We start from the raw sequence: 24,162 nt of genomic DNA on the forward strand, positions 1-24,162 counted from the left end.
CCTAAAATTATGTAGGTTTATAATAACTCGTGATGCGAGGTGGATTATCTCATCATGCCCCTCGCGTCACAAAGGTCTTTTCCTTTTCCCTCCCTGTGCTTCATGCAGGGGCTTAATTTAATATTTGCCTTGGACTTCATTTTGCGAGTATCAACAACTTTTTGTTCTATACTTAGTTGATTTCAAAGTCTTTTTTTTACCTAAAATGCACAAGACACTCCCATAAGCTCTAAATCATGTAATTGAGTAAACAAAATTTTCATTAGACTTTTCATATATCCGCATACTATGATTTAACTAAAAAAATATAGATATTTAATTATAAATTAGATTACATATAAAATTAGATTAATTAAGTTGTATTGATAATTAAATTTTATTGTTTAATGATGGTTGATAAGTATCCGACAACCATCCTCCTAAAGTAACTTGGATTTCAATGAAATTATATATTGACTATTTAATGGTTAATTATTAAAATTATATACAGTTATGGAATTTGAGTATGTAATGGTCAATTATAATTAATCCAAGAACACCCTCAAAAATCATTTTTATAAATTCTTGTAATTATTAAATTATGGTTATGAAATTTTCGTATTTTTAAATTATTATATTTTCAATGTTAAAACAAAAATTAATGTAAAGATACAAATTTTAAATAAATAAAGCGTTGAACCTGAATCTACAAATTGAAAATTAATAAAGTAATAACTTAACAATGCCAAGAACCTGAATTTATAAATTTTAAACTAATTAATACATTCATAATATTGACAATGAGGATCAAATATAATTTCATTTCAACGACATCAAAAGTGATCACTACACATTTTTTGGTTAGTAAAGTGTCTACCTTGATCACAAATTATATGGTAAAACACGTAATATATAAAAGTAACCTAAATAAACTAATACATTTAGATCGAAGATATATAATTAAAATCTAACAATAATAATGTAATTGAAGAAAAACTAACCTCTTTAATTATAATATATATATATATATATATATATATATATATATATGTGTGTGTGTGTGTGTGTGTGTGTGTGTGTGTGTGTGTGTGTATTCTGGTGGGTAGGAGGTCAATGAAGGGGAATCGAAAAAAATTCTGATGTTAAGTAGAACATTCATAGATAGGGTCGGGTTGTCCTTATGTTTTCTACTAAATGAGTTGATTGGATCTAGATCAAAAACTTGATGGACAGCCCGTAGTTTTGTTTTCATAAAAAATAGAAAAATATATTATTAAACCTGGCCCTGTCTATCGGTTAACCTAATTTTATGGTAGAAAAATTGAGGGAGTACGTTGGTTTTCCCTATGTTTTCTTGATGGACCAATACAAATAAATAAGGCTAAAATAAAATGTTATCTAGAAGCAGGGATGCAAGGTTGGTGTAGTTTTTATTTGATTTATATATATATATATATATATATATATATATATATATATAAATTAAAAAAAAAATCATTTTGCTTTAAGCTAGATGGTAGACTAGTTGATTTGAAGCATATATAGAAACTAAAATTGCGTGTTTGATGATGTGTTATATTAGGAGACTTGTATTGTGTTAAGGAGTTTTACAAAAATCAGCTAACTTTGGATTATTTGGTGGCGACATACAAAAAACCAGTTGTAAGTTTTATCAGTAGTATGTATCCTAGAAATAAATTATTTTCAATTATTAAACATGCATGCATGCATGAAGGTTTTCCTTATCAATGGAGCTGTAATGGGAGGAGGTGCTGGTCTTTCCATGAATGCAAAATTTCGTATTGTAACTGAAAATACGGTGAGCTTTATAGCTAATTTCTTCTAAAATTATAATATTAATGTTTGAAAGATGAATATTTAGTGTTATTTGTTTTATTTTATAGGAGATCCTTTCGTTTTAACAATTACTTATTTTTGTGTAAGTAGGTATTTGCCATGCCAGAAGCCTCATTTGGACATTATCCGGATGTTGGGGCATCTTATTTTCTTTCAAGATTACCTGGCCATTTTGGTAATCATTTTCTCTTAACAAATTTTATAGTCATTCCATTATGAATTCTTAATGTGATTGAATGATTTATTTATCACTTAATCTTACTTACAGGAGAATACTTAGGATTAACAGGAGCAAAAATAAATGGCTCTGAAATGATTACATCTGGCCTTGCAACTCATTTTGTTTATTCAAAGGTATCATGCAATTTTACTATTTTAATGAGAGTTAATATCTTAAAAGATCACTGAAGTATGTGAATTTAGTGAGAAGCATAGACTATGTTTCCCCTATAATCCCCTTGGTCGTGCACTGTTTTATCCCAAAAAACATTGCATCAACTACTGTTGAGTTGTTGGTCCCCTATGTCAATAGCATTGGGGCTCCATCACGATCCCCAACCTGAAAATTCTCTTATTATCAATAGCATCTCTTACAATTAATTTGATGTATATCCTCCACTTCTCTGTTTGATGGATTCCAAGGTAGATCGAATAGAGAAGTTCTCAGAGTTAGAGATGGTCAAAATTAGCCTTATCTTCAATGTCCTCGTAAAGGGAGATATTAAATAAGAGAATCTTGAGTTTTAAATCATCGAACAGATCAAAATCCAATTTCTCCCGGTACCACAAATTGTTGGAAAGCACACTCGTAAGCATAATATTTTGAGGGGTATGACCACTGGAAATTAACTGATACAGAGTCCCAGAGAAGACCAATCATCACGCCAAAGCGAAATGTTCCCTTTACCAATGTTCGACTTTATGTTAAAAGTCCATGTTTTCCTTAGTATCACAAGTATACTTCCGAGTGTGAGAGTTGCCTATGCTCTGAGGGACAGTGACAAGGTGATTGATTAATCCAGCACTATTTAGCCAGAATGAAATTGCTCCAAAGAACCCTACAAATTCTTATAGACCACCACTATTTATTTGTGAAAGCTTTATAAATATTTGCCAAGGCCCTGAAATCAACACCTCCTTCTTAATAAGGATAACAAAGGTTATTCAAAGCGGCCCAATGAAATTTTTCTATACCATCTTAATCACACCAAAAATATTCGACAATGAAATTTTCTATCAAGTCTAAGGTGAAATTAGGAAGGGTAACAACAACTAAGATATGGATAGGGAGAGCCAACAGAACATGTTTGATCGTTATAGCCTTGCCACCAGAAGATAAGAGCTTGGTATGCCATCATTAGATCCTACCAATAACCATGTTGACCATATCTGAGAATTTCTCAATCCCTTTTCTACATGTGATTATAAGGAATCCAAGATATTTGATAGAGATCTGTCAGTGGAAACAAGACTAGTTTTAGAGCTCATGGCAAAACAACTTTTGTTATTGATAATCAATTGACCAAAAACTTTCTTCTAGTTAGATAGGGTCTTTATAACTAGAGTCAGTCCTTTTTCTATCATTTTAGAAAATTATGGTATCATTGACAAAAGAAAGATGGTTAACCTAAGGATGGTTAGAATTCATGTAGAATCTAATATAATTGGTAGAGATTAACAAATTATTCCTTATTTGTGCGAGTACCTCTATACTAAGGATGAACAAACATGGGGATAGAGGATCCCCTTGTATGAGGCCCTTTTTAGAGTGAAAAAGTCAATTTCTACTAATTAATGGAGATGTAGTTATAAAACATGTTGGTCCAGTACTGATAAGAGACAAATTTCTTCTTAAATAGGCAAAAAATTCACATGAAACTATCATAGACTTTTGTTATGTCTAGTTTCTTAACCACACTGCTCCTTTAATTAGGTTTATTGATATCATTGATGATCTTTTGGGCTAGTAATATGTTCTCATCTGTGAATCTCCCTTTACTATGGCGAGTCCAATTTTTATAGATGATGCTACAAAGAATATTGACAAATTTAGAGTTAAATATTTTGGCAATGACTTTAGTGATGACATTTCTTAAACTGATAGGTCTAATAAGGTTTGAAAAAGTCTCTGAGTAATCAATCTCAAAAGTCATGAGAATATTGGTGTGCATATAACATTTGGTAAGAGTACATCTATTTATCAGTTTGTCCCAGGATAATAGTGGTGGTTATTTTGTTTCTCCTAGCCCTCCCGCTCACCATCAAACACCAACCCTTCAGGGAAGAGTTGTAACTCCTTAGATTTTAATTCCTTTCGGAGAAAATCTATTATCTTTCCCTTCAAATAAGGATTGAGGGGTTTACCCCTTCCAATCCAATATTCTAGAGGTAATAGACGTGACTTACCTGGCTTTGAGTAAGCCGCTTTCAATCGTTCCCATCGTTTTGACTGGGTAGAATGAATGCGAGAATGAACATTCCCGCACCCCCTGATCGAACTTAAAGATATGAATTGAGTGTCATTTGATGAGTAACAGTGAACAAAGGAGAGGGATATGGAAAGAATGAAGTAATGAAAGAGGAATGTTTGTCTTTAGTTTCCCTAGAACTATCCTTTTGTTGTTTCTCCAATATAAATCTTGATGATCTGACTTTGAGGGAACTCTTATTCTTGATTGGTTTTCTGGTTGTCATGTGGGCTGCTGATTTCCATTGCCTTATTTCTTTCTAGTTATAGGCTGCCATAACCCTCTTCTTGGTTCCTATTTTGGAATAGGGTGCTTCCTGTTTTGTTTTGAGTTTGCTGATGAAAGAGGATATTCTTATCCTTACCCTTCCTTTTATCTACATGTTTCCATTCATCTGCTTCTGCTTTAAGAGTGTCTTCCATGGTCATGATCGTTGACATCACAATATCAACCTCATGAGTTAATACGTTTGTCTAATTTGTAGAAACGCCTTGGTTCCATTTCTTATGGTTATTACTATTATATTGGGTTAAACATTATTCCCTTCTTTCCCACGATTCCTCGATCTATTTCTATCCCTTGAAGCATTGAGTTGGCCTAATCTACATTTTTTGCAAGATGGCCTTTCATTTGTTAGGATTTGAAACTTTTAGAGAGAAAAAATAAGGTTTAGCAGTAGAAATTCATTCATATTTAGCTTTTGAAAAGCATACACAGATATATCTACATAAGCTTTTCCAAAGTTAGTAGAGGACCATACATATCCAACCACTATTGACTTTCTTACAAAACATATTCCATAAAACAAGGACTACCTTTCCTTTACATAACATAATATTTAAGAAAATAACAATTAAACAAAAGACATCTAGAAATATCTCATTTTCTAACACTCCTCCTTGAGATTTTTCTTGGATACTCCCAACTTAGCCCTTAGAACTTCAAATTTCCCCTTAGGAAGAGCCTTGGTCATGATGTCTGCAATCTGCTGATTTGAGCTGCAATGAACAAGTTGAACTTCACCATCGTTCTCTGCTTGCCTGATAGCGTGAAACTTCACATTTATATGCTTGCTACCACCATGTTGCACTGGATTTTTGGCCATAGATATTGCTGACTTGTTGTCAACCTTACTGACAGTAGCTTCAATTTCATTTTGCTCCAGATCATGTAGAATCTTTCTTAACCATAAAGCCTGATTAGTTGCACCAGCAGCGGCGATGTATTTTGCTTCTGCAGAAGATTGAGCTACCACCTCTTGCTTCTTTGAATTCCATGAGAACATGCCTGAACCAAGTGTAAAAGCATATCCAGAAGTGCTTTTCATATCATCAACGCTTCCTGCCCCATCACTATCCGAATAACCCATCAGTTGCCCTTTATCTTCCCTTTTAAACCAAATACCATAATCAGCAGTTCCTTTGATATATCTCAACGTTCATTTAGCAACACCAAGATGAACTTGACTTGGAGCTTGCATAAACCTCGATAGTAAACTTGTCGTGAACATGAGATCGGGTCTTGTTGCTGTCAAATACAGCAAACTACCAATCAGACTTCTATAAACTGTTGGATCAGCCCTGTAACCTCCTTCAAACTTCGAAATCTTTTCATTGTGAACCAGTGGAGTCGGTACAGACTTGCACCTCTCCATCTTGAACCTTTTAAGAATATCCCATGCATATTTTCTCTGAGAAATAAAGATTCCAGCAGTAGCTTGATGAATCTCCATTCCCAGAAAGTAACTCATTTCACCCAAATCTGACATTTCAAACTTGGTCTCCATTTCTTGCATGAATTGATTCACCATTGCTTTATTGCTTCCTGTTACCAGAAGATCATCAACATAGAGTGACACCACAAACACATCTCCTCCTTTAGCCTTCTTCACATATAAAATGGCTTCATTTTCACTTCTCTTGAAGCCACAATGAATGAATTGATAATCATTCTTACTGTACCATGCTCGAGGAGCCTGCTTTAATCCATACAATGCCTTATGAAGTCGGTAGACTTTATCCTCTATTCCTGCATCTTGAAAGCCTTCTGGTTGATCAACATATATCTCCTCCTGCAACAATCCATTTAAGAATGCAGATTTCACATCTAAATGATACAACTTCTAATTTGATTGAGCTGCCAAAGCAAATAGCAGCCTTATTGTATAATGTCGTGCAACAGGTGCAAACGTGTCCCCATAATCCAGACCTGCAACTTGCGCATAGCCTTTCACAACAAGCCTTGCTTTGTATTTATAAACTGAGCTATCTAGATTAAGTTTGGTTCTATAAACCGACTTCACCCCGATCACATTTCTATTTTTGGGTTTATCAACCAACTTCCAAGTATCATTCTTTTCTATCATACCAATCTCCTCCTTCGTGGCTTCAATCCAAACTTCATGTCTTGATGCTTCTTGATAGCTATTTGGTTCCGAGATTGCAACATTACATCTTTCATATATCTCGGAAAGAGACCTTGTCTTCAAAATTGGCGAATCAAATGAGGATTCCCTGTCTGATTCTTCATCTTCTTCCAGAATTTCAGACCCAAATGATTTGATTTCAGGCAGTGGACTCAAGTTCTGAAAAACTGCATTATCTTTCTCAATTTGCTCCTTATCCCAGTTCCAATAAGCATGCTCATCCACGACTACATCTCTTCGGATTGAAATACTTTTTGTTTGCAAGTTGAAAACTCTATAACCCTTGGCTTGTGATGAATAACCAATAAAGATCCCCAATTCACCTTTTGGTTCAAGTTTGCTTCTTTTGACAGAAGGAACATGAGAATAGCATATCGAGCCAAAAACTTTTAGATGCTTGGCAGATGGTTGTATTCCACACCATGCCTCAATAGGAGTCTTTTCATTCACAGCTTTTGTTGGAAGCCTATTTAACAAATACACTGAAGTATGAATAGCTTCTGCCCAAAAGCTTTGTGGCAGTTTCTTTTCCAGCAACAAACATCTTGCCATTTCAACTACTGTTCTGTTCTTCCTCTCTGAGACTCCATTTTGTTCGGGCAAATAGCTTACTGTCAACTTGTGATCAATCCCCATATCTTCACAATACTTATTGAATTCATTTGAAGTGTATTCGCCACCATTGTCTGACCTCAAAGCCTTTAGCTTACAACCACTTTGTCTTTCAACAAAAGCTCTANCATTTTGTTCGGGCGAATAGCTTACTGTCAACTTGTGATCAATCCCCATATCTTCACAATACTTATTGAATTCATTTGAAGTGTATTCGCCACCATTGTCTGACCTCAAAGCCTTAAGCTTACAACCACTTTGTCTTTCAACAAAATCTCTAAATTTCTTGAAAACTGAAAATACTTGAGACTTGTTACTTAGAAAATACACCCAAGTCATCCTTGTTAAGTAATCAATAAAGAGCACAAAATATTTATTGTGTCCCAAAGATGATGCCTGCATAGGTCCACACACATCAGTGTGAACTAGTTCAAGTTTTTCAGTTGCCCTCCAGGTAGCACTTTTAGGGAATGATTTCCTGTGTACCTTACCCATCTGACATGACTCACAAACTTCTTTAGACAGTGAAATCTCAGGTAAATCCTTAGTCAAGCCCTTTTCATACATAGACTTTAAAGTAGCATAGTTAAAATGAGCATATCTTTTGTGCCACAACCATGACTCATCCTTACTTGCAAAATTTTCCCTATCAAACCTCCTATCTAAAGGAAAAGTTTTATCCACCATTCTTAGTTTAACAATCAAACTATCTTCGGAGTCAAAAATCAAACAATGTTTGTCCTTAAAAAATAAGGAATAGCCTTTAGACATCATTTGAGCCGCACTTAACAAGTTACATGCTAAAGAAGGAACATACAACACATCATGTATAAACTTTGTACCTTGTGTAGTCTGAAAGAAAACTGAACCCTTTCCATGTGCATCAACCATTTCACCATTTCCCATCCTAACTTTAGCTTTGAATGACTTGTCAAGTGTGTGAAACAAGAGCTCATTGTGTGACATATGACTCGTACATCCACTATCTCTGAACCATGAGGATTTGTTGGCTGTGTTTTCTACATGAGAAGCCATAAACAAGATTTCTTCTTCATTTTTGGACTTTTCAACAAAATTTGCCTACTGCACATGGTTTTGTTGTGGTTGATTCTGCCTGGCCCTGCAATTTTTCTCAATATGACCCATCTTTCTACATAATCTACACTGAATCGGTGGCTTTCCTTTGAACCAACAGTCTTTTTCTTGATGAATGGTTCTTTTACAGTGGCTACAAGGTGGAAACTTCCCTCTCTTTGAAGATTCCTTCCTTGGTTTTCCCTTTTCTAATTTATCTCCTTCCATCCTTCTACTGTCTTTCATAGGCTGTTTGCCTTTATGTTGTGCTTGAAATTCCGCTTCTGCTACTTCTTCATCTCTTATAGTTGATCTTTGTTCTTGGGCTTGCAACTTGCTGATCAGTTCTGCCACAGATAAAGTCTTCAAATCACAAGATTCTTCTATTGCTGAAATCTTGGACTCAAACCTTGCTGGTAAGCTTATCATCATCTTCTCCACCACCCTTGAATCTGGAAAGGTTTCACCATACAACCTTACTTTGTTTACAATCTCCATAAGTTTGGCAGAATACTCTTTCACAGTATCTCCTTCTTTCATCCTTAACATCTCAAATTCTCTTTCCGGAGTTAAGAGTTTGACAGTCTTCACTCTGTCACTTCCATCGAACTCCTCTTTTAGCTTCTCCCATACTTCTTTAGGTGTTTCACAAGCTATTATTCTTGTGAAAATCACATCTGAAAGTGCTGAATGAAGACATGTGAGAGCCTTGGGTTTCCTTGACTTCGCATCTTCATAAATCTTCATTTGTGCAACTATTGGATTTGGTCCAAGTGGAAGAGGATCATCTTCACTTTCAACTGTTTCCCATAGACTAAGAGCTTTGAGATAAGCCGTCATATTTATCACCCATATGTGATAATTTTCTCCTGTAAACATAGGAGGGCCTACACCCAGTTGGATGCCAGGTTACTGCTGCTCATCTCTCACCTTAGAAGGAGAAAAAACCTCAGCCTTCTTGCCTTCACAGATCCCTCAAGAAGAAGGGCTCTTGATACCACTGTTAGGATTTGAAACTTTTAGAGAGAAAAAATAAGGTTCAGCAGTAGAAATTCATTCATATTCAGCTTTTGAAAAGCATACACACATATATCTACATAAGCTTTTCCAAAGTTAGTAGAGGACCATACATATCCAACCACTATTGACTTTCTTACAAAACATATTCCATAAAACAAGGACTACCTTTCCTTTACATACTTAACATAATATTTAAGAAAATAACAATTAAACAAAAGACATCTAGAAATATCTCATTTTCTAACATCATTTTGCGATGGGAGCAAAAGAATGGAGCAAATTTATACTCAGCCTTCTATTTGAAGGTTTCTAGCATGACTTCTGAATTGATATTCAATAATAACCTTTGTAATTAGAGATTTAACTATGTCAACCTCAATTCTCATCTTTGTTGATGTGGGTATCGTCTTAGACAAGTCAGATTTATGTATCACAATAAGGGTGCCAATAAGTACTACTATCCGACATAAAACATCCCATTTGTAATAGGGCCAAGGTAAATTCGGTAAATTAATTCATACGAGAGCAAGAATGGTGTCTGTATTTCACTTGAAATTACTCATCCATTTCAGAGTTTTCATACTACGGGTTTTTTCAAGAATGGTGTATGTATTTCACTTGAAATTAGGCACCCTTTTTATGATTTGGATACCATAGGTGTTCCTAAGAATGTTTTGTCTATTCCACTTGGGAAACCGATTCTTGAGAAAGCATCTACAATCACCAATATGCATTTTTCCCTCCTCTACTTTGAATCTTTATAGGTCCACATAAGTCCACGTGTAGTAATTTAAAAGGCCTGGTAGTGCAGACTTGCTTCTTTTATTTGAATGAAGTCTTGCTTTGTCACATCCATCAAAAATTTTGTCGTGTACAAATTTAATCGTTGGTACCCCACATATCTGGTCCTTTGAGACAAGTTTGTTGAGTAGAAAGTCACTGACATGTTCGGTGCCACAAATTGGCATTCTCACTTTGTGACATACAAAATTGATACATATTGAGTAGACTATACTTCAATCCACTCACACAATATACATCTTCAATAGCATGATCAAGAGATCTTTCTAACACCCAAAATATATCCTTTCTTTCCATTTTGAAAATAGACATCTACACCTTGAAGTTCATTGAGGTAGTTTGGCTTGTCATATGCTTAGAATATTCACTATCTAATAAAGCTTAGACTACTCGTACAAAAGTTCAAGAGTAGAGAATCGTTAGGAATATAATTACCCAATGTATGAGGTGGGGGGTCGAGCCCCACAGGGAGTGGTATATGTAACAAAGTTGGATAGCTCCAAATATCAAATTAAGATGATTTAGTAACCAATTTTGACAAGAGTAAATTAAACCGAGTGTTTTGCAGGTGGAGTGACAATCTAGGAGTGTGTGGAAGTGAGTATGGATTTCAAATAGTGAATGTGATTGCTCAATAATTTTAGCCGCGGCTAGGTTAATCTCAAACACAACATGCTTACCACATGAGTTCTTTTCGAAGCCTCCCATATAGAGTCTACTAAACAATCCATTGGCTTAACATATATTTTATCTCTCAAAAAATCTAGCCATTAGAAGTGAAACCCCAAAGTTCTTTTTTCAAGCAAACAAGGAATGCAAATCTAATATGCAAGCATCAAACTACCATCCACTTCATGTAACCCATTTCAAGCAATACATGAAAGATCTAAAGTAGAACCAAGTTTACAACCTCAATTCATGAATTAACACATGTTAATTAGTTTGAATCCATGTAAACTAGTGTAAAATAGAGCAATACACAAAATTCTACTAAATTAATCAATACTCGACTTCAATGGCACACCCCTCAAATTGGGGGTTTAGCTAATCATATTGGAATTAACATAAATTATACCAAAAACTGTGTCAGCCATTTGATTTGATGAATTACAACTTCAAAATCTAAGAAACCCAACTCCACTAAAATGGATTATAAGATTGTTTAACATACAAAATTTTAGAATGTTCAAAGTGTAAGATGAGTTTTCTCTTTCCTCTTAGCTATTTATACTTTTCCCAATCTCAACCAAAATTTTATTTCGTGACCCAGTCGGCGATAATAGTCTAGCTCGCCGACTCACTTGGCGAGTCATTGACTGGTACTTCTTCTCACCTTTTCTTCCTTGATGTCAAGCTTCAAGTATACCACAGTTGGCGAGCCTGATGGACCTCACCGTTCATGTTCATCAAGTTTTCTATCACCTACGCTCACATTTTTTATCTCTATTTTAGCTCAAATTTTCAATTACTTTTGGCGCGTACTTTTCTTATCGCCGATAGAGTTTGGTGAGTTGATGTTTTCTCCTTCTCATCGACCTGCCTTGAGCTTTGTAGTAGAAGACTTTGTCATTTTTGGTGAGGTCTTGCGTTTTTGACGAGTCACCAAGTGCCTTCAGCGAGCACCAACTTCACACTTTATATATTTTTCTATGTTTTTTGGCTTCTTTTTACATGTATTTGTTCTTGCCTTGTCCTTAAGCCTTCATAGCTATAAAACAACAGTTAAACATCAGATATGGACATAAAATGATTTTAAGGACACTAATTGTTGAATGAAAAAGCCTCAAATGAGTCCAAATTTTCCGACTCATCAACACCTCAACTTAAACTTTTGTTTTTTCTTAATTGAATAAAAAATCCAATCAGTTCAACAGGGTGTCTACAAACATTGCTTCTGGTGAGCCAACATGCAAGTGCTATCACAAAGCTAACTTCAAGTATATGTAATTTTCAATTATGCACAAAAAGCCTCAAATGATGACTAGCTGGTATCAATCTAAGTTTAAGTTCAAGCTCATGAATGATCACTCATGATGCAAACCTATACTTCAACAAAAGTATTTAAGTTCCCTAACAATAAAAGACTATTTCATGATCTCACAAAGAACATCAATAATAAAGTTAGGAATCAACACAAACTCTCACACTCTCAAAGAGAAATGCATGAATGTCTCAACCCGTAGGTTTGCCGATATTTTCTAATCATCACATCATATAGCTTTAGCAAGACCTCAAATGTCTTTTTAAAGATTGTAATAGGGCTGAGGGTAAAGGTATGATCAATTTGGTTTAGTGACTTTACCTTTTAGAAGCATTGTCGTTCTCAACTTCACCTCTTCTCATTTTCTTTCCTCCTTTTGACATAGAAACTCAACCTCATTTTTCACAATATTATTTTCTTATTTGACTCATTGGAAACACTTTTTATTCAATCACGCACTATAAAAATAAAAACTTCAATTGGTGACACACTTTCATTAAAAAAAAAATTTGTATGGAGGGGTTCCTTCTTTTTGCCACAAGAACCAAAGATGAGTCTCACACTTCTCTTTCATTTGGATTTTTCCCTTTTTCCTTACCACACCCAACTTAGGATTTTGTCCTAAGTATGTTATTCTTACAAATCAATGCTTCAAAAAGGATTTCTGAGTGAGAATGGAGTGACATTTTTAGGTCAAGAGGTTTCAACAAGGTTGCCAACAAATGGATTAGGCTTAATTGGTCCCAAAATTGTTGCACACCCTCACAAGGTAGTCACAATGTAGGCATGATAATTTGGACTCACTCTAACAACTTGTGTCTTAAGTCATTTCTTGTATTCACAAAAGTTAAGAAATTTGACCAACAAGACAAATTTTAGGAATCCACACACATGCCTTTCAAGTAATCCTCACCACACAAGGAACTTCAAACACAATCATTGTGCATAATTTTACAAACTTAAGCTTGTATGAAATGGTCATCCAAAGTCTCACAATCGATACACAATTAGTCATAAGGAGATGCTAGAAACTCACACAAGAGTCATGCAATTTGAGTTTCCTCATAGAACCAACACAAAAGTACTTCTCATCAAAAACACTATCCAAAACATCAATATTGATCATGATCGATACTCGAATGTTCACAATAAGTGTGCAAGGTTTTTAATCAGTCAAACCAATCACAACCATTTCGGGGTAATAAAGAAGGAAAATAAACACTATCAAAATTTAAAACCAACAACCAACAATAAACTATATATATATATACTACTAAACCAAAATAAGAAAAAAATATTTAATACAACCCAAATGAAAATCAAAGCAATATATACAAACAAAAGGGCCAGGCACTAGCAAGTGCCCTCACCCCACCAGATAGAAAACAACGTTGTCCTCAATGTGAGATAAAAAAACATAAAATAAGGAAAAGGTGAGGACCCCCCCCCCCCCGGTTAGGCTATTCCTAAGGAGAAATCTCTCTGTGGATCAACAGAGGCATCATCAACTTAGGAATTAGTTCACAAAGCATCAAAAGAAGGAGTGGAGTCTCAAGAATGGGTCCCACTCGGACCAATGGCGGAGGTCTCGAGAAGAGAATGCTCCAAAGAAACCTACACGAATGTGTCCTCCAAGTCTTACAAACCTGCATAAGTGTCCTCGCTTCTCTGCTCATCTCTCACAAACTCCTTATCATCCATCTCAGGAGTGTCAGAGTCCTCATCAACCTCACCAACAACTCTGTCACAGCAAGATCGACCTTACTAACTATTTGGAGGAAGGAGGCTGAGTCGCCTGCACATTGGGAAGGGGCACCTAGCCCCATAGCATAGTAATATCGATAGACTTGAGCTGGTCCACATCTTTCCTCAAAGCCACAACAGCTACCTTCAAGGATGTCATTTCCGCAGAAGCACACTCAACTCTCTCACGCTCCTCAACCGAGTGGTAAGGGTGTCCAAACTCAGTCAATAGGGTGTGCTGATTCGCTACCTCATCCCCAAGAGGGGGCCAAAACACCCTCAATGGTTGCGACAATCATATCATGGACCTCTCTTTCTCTCTCTCAAAACAAGAGACTCTAAAATCTGTCGAAGGAGCAAGGTTACCCATTCGATGAACTAAGGCATGTGTCAAAGGTGGACTGGATGAAGAGGGAGGTGCAGTAGAAGTGTAGGTGGAGGGCATAGCTATACTCGAGGGCTCTGTAGTAGGAGTGGGAGGTGCATGATCAACCTCCAAGGTAGCAGGATCCACCTCCTGAGTAGTATTAGCTAGTGGTGGCTTCCTCTTAGCCGCATCATCTCTCAAATAATCCAACTCTATCCATCGGATGGCACAAGAGGAGGCCGGAGTAATCCTCATATTAGTAGCCTTCAGAAGATAACTCACACAACTTGGTAATTAAAACTGGAACGACAAAGAGGTCTATTTTTGCCATGCTCTCAAGAGCATCTTCTCAATAATAATAGAACTGAGGCACATACCCTCTCTAGCAATAATTTATCCCAACAATATAGCTTGGGGATGTTGGAGGATCGACTCATTTTGGGAAGGCATCAATGTTCTACTGATAAAGACGAACTAATATCGAGCAACCACATTCAAGTTTTTTTTTTATCAACTTCAACCCCATCTGCAATCCAAGTAGGGGTAGCTTCAGCTAACAACGAGACAAGCCACTCTCTTAACTCATCAAGAGGATTTTTCATCTTCTCATTGTATGAACTAGAGTCCCTTGATCCATAGTTAAGCACATCATTAATCACTTTGGCTGAAAAATGGACTCTTTTTCTCCTAACTTCAACTTGATCGATCGGTTTGTAAACGACCCCCTTTCTCTTCTTTAGGAGTACCTGATCATAGGCCTGAAAGAACTCTTAGACCCAAGTGAGGACATACAATGTCCTAGCCTGTGTGAAATGATCAAACCTATGGTAACATTTAGTATCCCAAACAACCGAATATCTATCCATGACCCCATCAGTAGATAACATTTTCTCCTCTAATAGAGTTCTCATCCCAGTGGCATTCAATCTATTCATAGCTCGGGGGCAACAACCGGAGCTACCCGAGGTAATATATTGGTAAATGGGTGATGAATGGCCTTGGAGTGCATTTCAAAACGTTTCCTTTGGGTAGCCCGAGACTCCACTGCAGGCCCACGAATAGGCTTAGGAACGCTCTCAACCTCCTATTCGCTCTCAATTAATGTGAAGTCAATAGAATCATTAACAGAGCTATTCTCTTCAATTGTAGGCTCCCAAACTTTTTGCTTTCTCCTCACATTTTCTTGCAACAACCTTTTTTGAGCCTTTTCCTCACACACATAGAAGTATGTGGAGTGGGATGTGGTATGCCACTAGGCTCTAAGATCACAATTCCCCATTGTCTTTTTTAGGGTGGATGAAAATTTTCTATAGAAACCCTCTGGGTAACTGGTACCTTTGGTTGGGAAATACCTGCATTGCACAACATCCCTAAACATAGATCGGGTGAAGGATTTGGAAAAAATAATAAAAAAGAAAGCTTAGAACTGAGCCTATCCTGAGATCAGCTTGGCCCGCAAGTCGCCAAACAAGTTTAGCAATCTAGAGCGGGCTCGCTGAAAGGGGTAGGGTCATTTAATCATATTACAGGCAAAAAGGCCAAGCTACTTATCAGATCAGCGAGTCCCCAAGGGCATTGAACGAGCTAAAAGGAACTCATAGAAAGTGACAGTAAACATATCAACAATTCTCAAATATAGGGCGAGGTGAGACTTACGTGGTGATTCGCCAGATAACCTTGGCGAGCTCGACTGAGCTTGCCAAATAGGTAATTCACAGCCCTTCAACCTAATTTTCAAAATTCGATTGCAACAACCAATCAATGATCAATAATCAACAAAATTAGCATAATTTCTAGGTAACCCATAACACCCAATCACCTTGGGCACTCAAATTTTCCCCCAGTTTCAACAATTAACAACAAAATGATTAGTTACCCTTAAGAATGTCGTCACCCAATCTATCATTGGGAAAATTCAAGTTATCTTGATGAGTTCAAGATACTCAGACTTCACCCACACAACAAATATTCAAGACCCACGGGAAATCTCAAATTTATCTAACCCAACACCCAAAAAAATCAACCCACTACCACCACCAACCACATTCACCAACTTGAATCCACTCCCATGACATGCTTTGACAACAAGTCAAGTTGGGTCATCATTTTTGCCAAGTTCTCATCACGATCTTGGTTCTTCTCTAGTTGCTCATTAGTTAAACCCACATTGAGAGGAGACACTTGATCTTCCCTTGTATGCCATGCACGATTAATCTTGTCATCTCATCAGGCAAAACTGAAGCTACCTCAAACGCTTGTCGCATGATACCACCACAAATGAGTTGATTGGCTACCCCCTTGATCATGGTATCAAGACTCCGATAAAAGTATTACAACAACACTTTATCTGACAACTCGTGATTAGGACATTGTAACACCATTTTTGGAACCTCAACCATGTCTCATGGATTGATTCACCATCAACTCGCTTAGAATTTTGAATGCTATCCCGAAGCATCAACATTCTCGAAGGAGGAAAGAATCTCTCAAAGAACACCTCTATTAGCTCTTCCCACAAAGTAATTGAGTCCCTTGATAATTCAGCAAAACCATTTTATTGCTTCCCCCATTAGAGAGAAAGGAAAAAACCTCATCCAAATGGACTCTTGAGTGATATTCTACAAAGTAAATGGGCCACATACATCCACAAAGTTGTGAATGTTATCATGGGATCTTCAAGAGCTAGACCCCAAATGTTCCCTTCATTTAGAGTAGTTTGAGCATGGTTCCAGTCACATGAAATATAGCATTACCCACAGTTGGGGGTAACCGATGGCTCCCCCACTCCCTAGTGTGTTAAGATTTACGTCGTTCCAGTTTCCAACATCATCATTCTACCCATTGTGACTAGAGGCATTGCTCCCAATGATACTCATATCGTCACCTATCAAGAGCACACCAATGTAACAAATGGTAAGAGTGTTCTAGTACAACTAAATCAGTAAAAAATTCTATGCACCACTCTCCGATAGTGACACCATTTTGATAACACTCATATTACTAGTATAATAATTTAACAAGCAGGTGATCTTTAGTAATATAATTACCCAACCTATGAGATCGGGTCAAATACCATAAGGAGTGATATATATAAGAATTCAATTATGAAGACAAATTGTGATCTAATATATTGTTTTGGGATAGTAACAAGTGTTCAACATAAACAAAGTTGGATATCTCCAAATACCAATTTAAGATGATTTAGTGACCAATTTTGACAAAAGTAGATTAAACCGAGTGTTTTGCAAGTGGAGTGACAATCTAAGCTTGTGTGGAAGTGGGTATTGATGTCAAATAATAGATTGATATGATTGCTTAATAACATTAGTTGCCTCTGGATAGGCTAGATTAATTTCAAAAACACAACATTGCATTTCTCAATAAAAACATGCTTATCATAGGAGCTTTTTTCAAAGCCTCCCATGTAGAATCTACTCAACAATCCAATGCCTTAACATAAATTTTGTTTTCTCTTTTAAGCAAATCAAGCATTTACAAGTGAAACTCCAAATTTCTTTTTCAAGCAAAGAAGGAATTAAAATCTAAAATGCAAGCATCAAACTACTCATCCACTTAATGTAACCTTTTTCAAGAAATACATGAAGATCTAAAGTAGAACCAAGTTTGCAACCTTAATTAATCAATTAACACATAACAATTAGTTTGAATCCATGAAAACTAATGTAAAATAGAGCAATATACAAAATTCTACTAAATTAAACAATACACGACTTTAATTACACACTCCTAGAATCAGGATTTTAGCTAATCATACTGGAATTAACAGAAATTAGACTAAAAACATTGTCAGCCATATAAATTTATAAATTAAAACTTCAAAATCTTAGAATCCTAGCTCCAAATTCCACCAAAATGAATTACAAACTTGCTTAACACACAAAATCTAAGAATATTCTTCTGTACTATAATTTCAGAGAGTGTAAGATGAGTTTTATTCTTTTCTCTCAACTATTTATACTTTCCCTAATCTCAACCAAAATTTCATTTCGTGACCCAGTTGGCGATATTAGTCAGCTCGATGAGTCGCCGACTCACTTGGAGAGTCACCGACTCATTCGGTGAGTCGCGGGCTCACTCTGTGAGTCTTTGGCTCACTCCGCGAGTCACCGACTAGTACTTCTTCTCGCCTTTTCTTCCTTCATTTTAGGCTTTAGGTGTTTGAAGTATAGTTGGTGAGCCCGATGGCCCTAAGTGTTCATGTTTGGTGAGTCACCAACTATTACCTTTGCTCGCCTTTTTTATCTCTATTGTAGCTTAGTTGTTCTGTCACTTTCAGCGAGTTCTTTTTATCTAGCTGACAAAGTTTGGTGAGTCATTATTTGCTCCTTCTTCTCACCAACCTGCTTTGAGCTTTTCAGTAGAAGACTTTGTCATATTTGGCGAGGTCTGACACTTTTGTTGAGTTACCACATGCCTTCAACGAGCATCAAGTTCACACTTTATTTGTTTTTCTATGTTTTTGGCTTCTTTTTGCATGTATTTGTTCTTGCCTTGTTCTTAAGCAAAATAAAAATTAACCATTGGATGTAAAATGACATTAAGGACACTAATTATTGAACTAAAAGCCCCCTGATGAGTTCTAATTCTTAGATTCATCACTATCCATGAACCAATAATGACTACTATCTTCTACTCTTTCTTGCACAGTAAGATCATTTGTTAGTTTTGAGAACCCGCTTAAGTTTGAGTTCCAAAAATGAAGATAAGGGTGCAATCAGAGATTTCTTTTAGTTTAAGCCCGACAATCTGACTTTCTTAACCTTAAAAGTAGGACCAAATCCCCTTCTAAACTTTCTCTTCTATTTATTATAGTTTGAAAAAAAATCTCTCAGTCTTTATCCAGGCTTGACAGTCTTTCTTAAGGTGTCCATTTCGTCTACACTGAATACATAACATATTTTTAGATACAAACACATATTTACTCTAGGGATTGTATGGGGGATCAAACTTTCGACACCCTAGACCTTTGCCAGTGATATATCCACCCGTATCAAGTTCTTTTCTAACTAAACATTTGTTTCTATATATATAGCCAGATTCAATTCATACTTCTTTAAAGCATTCTTGAAGTTCTAGTTGCAGTCTAGTTTCCTCACTATTTCCCTTTGAAACAAACTCAAGAATTTTCTTTAATTTCTCCTTGAGTGTTGTGTTTACAACACTTGCTAAAACCAATTTTTCTCCAGTTCTGAGATTTGAGAAGTTAATGAATCTTTCTCATTTTCTAAGATGTCAAGAGTATCTCTTAAGAAATCAATTATAGTAATGAGCTCACAGTGTGAGTCAATCAAGATATTAACTAAGCCTTTTAGTTTCTTGAGAGAATAATAATAAAGATTTTGCTTAATGTCAAGAAGTGTTACCTCTTTATTCTCGTAATTTTGACTTTTCCATGAGAACAAAGAGTGAATTGAAGGCATATTCGTCATCCTCCATAGCTACCATTGAAGCATCTTCTAGGTGCTTTGGTTCATCCAATTCACTTGATGAGTCTCCCCAAGCAACAAGAGCCTTTTTGACAATATAATGAAAAACAACTCTTCTTTTGGACTTGTCTGGGACCCATCTCTCTATTTATCCTTGTCACCAGAAATTTTGATGTAGTCCTTCTACTCAATTTTTTTCATTGGATAGTATCTGATGAAGTGAGACAATGAGACAAGAAACAATTTACTGCACACTCAAATCTCAAGACAATGAGACACGAAACAATTTACCATCCTTTATAACATAGGAGTAGATATGCAATGTAAGAGCACAAAACACTAGACTCAATAATGTAATTAAAGACATTGTAACACTTGATTAGGTCCCTTGTTGAATATGAGTAACGTTCTTCCTTCAAAATAGATTTTGCTATTGTGTGTGAACTCTTGATGCAAAAATTAGGTTTTTATCTTGTCAACATTTTCTTTTTATTAGAGATACAAAAACCTAGGAGCATGCCCTTGGTCGAGGATTACTGGCGCCTCTGCTGCAGTGCCCATCAATCACTGTTGCAACTGGACCTCTACAACTACACACAATCTACCTATCCTATATGTCGAAAACTTTGAGGACTAGATCCATTTGCACTATAGTTTGTTACATTATCAAAACTCAAAATACAAACAAAAGGAATATCTAGTTTGTTCATAAAGCATAAATTGCTAAACTAAAATCAGTTTTTTCATAAAGCATGTTGCAAGATTGACATTTAATTTTCACATGTGACGTAAGTGGAAAAACTTCTCATGATGTACATGGCAAAGGAATATCATTGCTAAACTAAAATAAGTAAATTTCTTAAAGGATTAAGAGGACTACAACTTATTGGTGCTTGTGTTTCAATTTTCACTTAGCTGCATTTCTTACTGAATACTAGTACTAGATACCTAAACAAATAGGAACAAATGAAATTAAGAACTATTATATGAATTATTGAACTCTAAGAATATGCATTCACAATTAGCTTTACAAGAACTAATAAATGCAAATCATCAACTAATATATATACCTATGGTTGTGCTTTGCTAATTTTGATAAATATACAAATGAAACTATTTACATGTCAATGATATCATCATATACAATTATTGAAAAATGACAACTCCCCTAAATACAAGAGATCAGAGCCATATTTGGAACAAGTGAATAAGTAAATATCAGTAGACAATTTTTTCTTTTCTTTGATCACTAAAAGGTAGATTAATGCAAATTAATTATTTGCATTATATTCATGTAAAATTTTAACTGTTTATGTTTAAATAGTACTTAATAATATTATTCCTAAAAGTAGCCTAACAAATAGAGTTCCTACTTTGTCGACTTCTAATTACTCAAAACAAACATCGGTGGAACTGTCTAGTGCACAAAAGAGTTAGCATGTTCCCCATTCATGTATGCTTAGTTATTTTCATGTAAGCTGAGGCTCTCCATGTTAATAAACCTCACGGTATTGTTGTTTTCTTATACATTAAACAAAACCACTTTAACCTTTTCCAGGATATTGAGTCGATGGAAAATGCATTATGCCAAGCATTATCACTAAACACCTCATCAAAATCTATTCATGAATCAGACGTTTCAAGAATCATCAAAGAATTCGTTCGTAATCCAGTGTTGAAGGAAGGAAGTATTTTCAAAAGGTAATATTCTTTTTTTTTTTGTATTCAAATATTTCTAGCTTTATACATGACTTGTGAGATTAGCTCACAAACGAAATGACTATGGTTGACTACAAAATATTAGAAAATTTTGTCTCATTTTTCAAAAGAGTGAAGTGCATTAATACAACTTTGTGTAATATTTCCTTTATCTACCTAAAAATATCTTTTTGTTTGTGGTATGACATTGTCATTTACCATTCATCAATGTAATAGACTTGATGTTATCAATGGTTGCTTTGGCAAGGACACAGTTGAAGAAATATTAGTTGCACTTGTAAGTTAATCATCAACTCCTTCTCTTATCTCCTTTTAATTATGTTAGTAAAACTCATTGACCAAGAGGTGATTTACAAGAATGACTTTTCAACTTTTGACTCTGTTTGTTTCATAAAAAAACATCAAGTTTAATATGTTTTGACTTTGAACATTGAAGGTTTGTCCATAGAGCAAGAAGGGATATTAAAAAAAAATAGGAAAAAAGGGAAAATGGTCAAATTTTCCTCTTTACCACGTGAAATCAAATTTGTTTGCAAACAGGAAAAGGGGGAAAACATCAAATTTACCCCCTCAACTAGGCCAATTTTTTTGATTTTATCCTCTGTTATACAAATTAAAATATCTTTGTCATTATCTAAATAGTTCAAATATACCCCCTCCTTTGTTAAGGCTGTCTGACATGGACACTAATAATTTGTTGAGGAGTATATTTGAACCATTTAGACGACATTTGTGTACATATAATATAATAGAGGATAAAATTGAACAATTTTGCATAATAAAGGTATACATTTTACCCTTTTACCAATATAACATACAAATTATCCTGTATTTACTGCTAATTAACTAGAATATATATATATATATATATATATATATATATATATATATATATATATATTATGTTTGATAGGAAAAGGAAAACACTGCAATGAATGATAAGTGGATCACCAATGCAATCAAGTCTATGAAGTTGGCATCACCAACAAGCCTTAAGATTACTCTCAGATCTGTAATAACTGCTCACTATTAGTTGGTTTTCCTAAACAAAAAGTTTAATCAAGTCTATTATTGTTTTTAAGATAAAATTTAATTTCTTGAATGTACGTGACAAAATTTATCTTGTTTTACAGATTAGAGAAGGACGCAAGCAAACACTTAGACAATGTTTGATTCGTGAATTTAACATCAGTAGTCACATTGTACTAAGATCATTCAATTACAATGATTTCTATGAGGTACGTAAGGTTATGTCTTTTAAGTTACACTGTCATATAAATTATGATTTTAATTTACACTTTCTATTAATTAAGTATTACAAATGTTGGTTGAACTTGTAGGGTGGTAAATCAATCTTTTTTACAAAGAACAAAAATTTTAAGGTATCACGAATCTTCGAATTTAATTATACAGATATGTCTACATTTTCTTTTATTTAACAACAAATTAAAATATTCAAGTGATAGAAAAAGATTATCAAATTTTAGATTAAATAAAAAAGAAAAAACCAATGGTTATAATGAATGTGTTTATTGTGTACATGTATAGTGGGAACCATCAAAGTTGGAGCAAGTACACGATGCAATAGTAATGCAGTTTTCTAAAGTGGTCCATGACGATCGTTGGGGTTACTTGGAACTTCCAGAAAGAGAACAATTGAAAAGGTCTAAACTTTGAATTTATAACATAAAATTATGAGATAAGGTCTAAACTCTGAATTTAATTTGGGGCTACTACAACTCATACACTATTAAACCCTTTTAATTATCCTCTTTGAAAGCATATCATGTCATGAAACTACTATAATGTATGCATTTGTATTGTAAAACTATTCAATATCAAATTGTCTAGTATATCATCGTTACTTGTTATGCAATGATGTTTCTAGAATTTCATTTTTTTTTAAATTCATCTTTGTTGTCTCTTTTATTTATTCATTTTACATATGGTTGTTGTTCGCAAAATTTTCGTAAGCGCTGAAAATTAACTACAAGCAAAATAAATAAAAGAAAATGTGATTTTTATTGATGAATTTGTGAGTACAATTCTGTTGTTCTCTTAATTCTTCTCTCCTAAGCTTCTCCGTGATTCGAGGGCCTTCAATAGCGTATTTCTCGAATGTAGGATGATGTAGACCTCCTTGAGATGTATTTGATCTCTGAGAACGTCGGGAGCACTTTGTCGTTGCAAGTTGATCTCCGGGAAGAACTCCGTTGACCACTCCTTCGAAGAGCTATATGTAGCTGGTGTTGTAGCTTTCTCCAATTGCAGAATGCTTGTTGAAGAGTTTTCTTAATTTCCTTAGAATGTCATGTACATCCCCTATGTATTGTCATGACCTAGGAGTACCCCTTAGATGTAACATGACGTATAGAACCTCGAAGGACCCCATACAAGCCACTTAGCTTTCATCACATAAGAAATAGAACAATAAGAGTAAAACAATAGTCCAAGTCCAATAAGTTTTTATAAAAGAAAAGCGGAAGCGTAAACACTTGTCTCAATATAGCCATCTAGTACAATAGAATGAAATTAGGCATAGCCCATACATCATGTCCAAAAGTGAAATACATGAACGAAAGTGAAACAATAAACATCTGACCTCGAAGCATGAGGACTCACCAAAGCTTGGGAAACCTTGAACTCAAACATTAGCCACGAAACTGAGA

The 24,162-nt window shown here is 35.2% G+C and overlaps 1 protein-coding gene across 1 annotated transcript in view; it reads left to right on the forward strand.

The window, feature by feature from the left end:
• Positions 1-23,326, forward strand: part of LOC125842312 (probable 3-hydroxyisobutyryl-CoA hydrolase 3) — a 54,738-nt gene extending 31,412 nt beyond the window's left edge. The window contains exons 6-15 of the mRNA XM_049521596.1: positions 1,562-1,641; positions 1,715-1,798; positions 1,927-2,011; positions 2,105-2,190; positions 21,333-21,475; positions 21,710-21,770; positions 22,407-22,505; positions 22,627-22,731; positions 22,834-22,875; positions 23,042-23,326. Coding sequence (XP_049377553.1) covers positions 1,562-1,641; positions 1,715-1,798; positions 1,927-2,011; positions 2,105-2,190; positions 21,333-21,475; positions 21,710-21,770; positions 22,407-22,505; positions 22,627-22,731; positions 22,834-22,875; positions 23,042-23,170 — 914 coding nt within the window. The 3' untranslated portion in view covers positions 23,171-23,326. The remainder of the gene's footprint in view (positions 1-1,561; positions 1,642-1,714; positions 1,799-1,926; positions 2,012-2,104; positions 2,191-21,332; positions 21,476-21,709; positions 21,771-22,406; positions 22,506-22,626; positions 22,732-22,833; positions 22,876-23,041) is intronic.
• Positions 23,327-24,162: the final 836 nt, after the last annotated feature.

This window comes from Solanum stenotomum, chromosome 10 (assembly GCF_019186545.1).
Source record: "Solanum stenotomum isolate F172 chromosome 10, ASM1918654v1, whole genome shotgun sequence".
Classification (NCBI taxonomy): domain Eukaryota; kingdom Viridiplantae; phylum Streptophyta; class Magnoliopsida; order Solanales; family Solanaceae; genus Solanum; species Solanum stenotomum.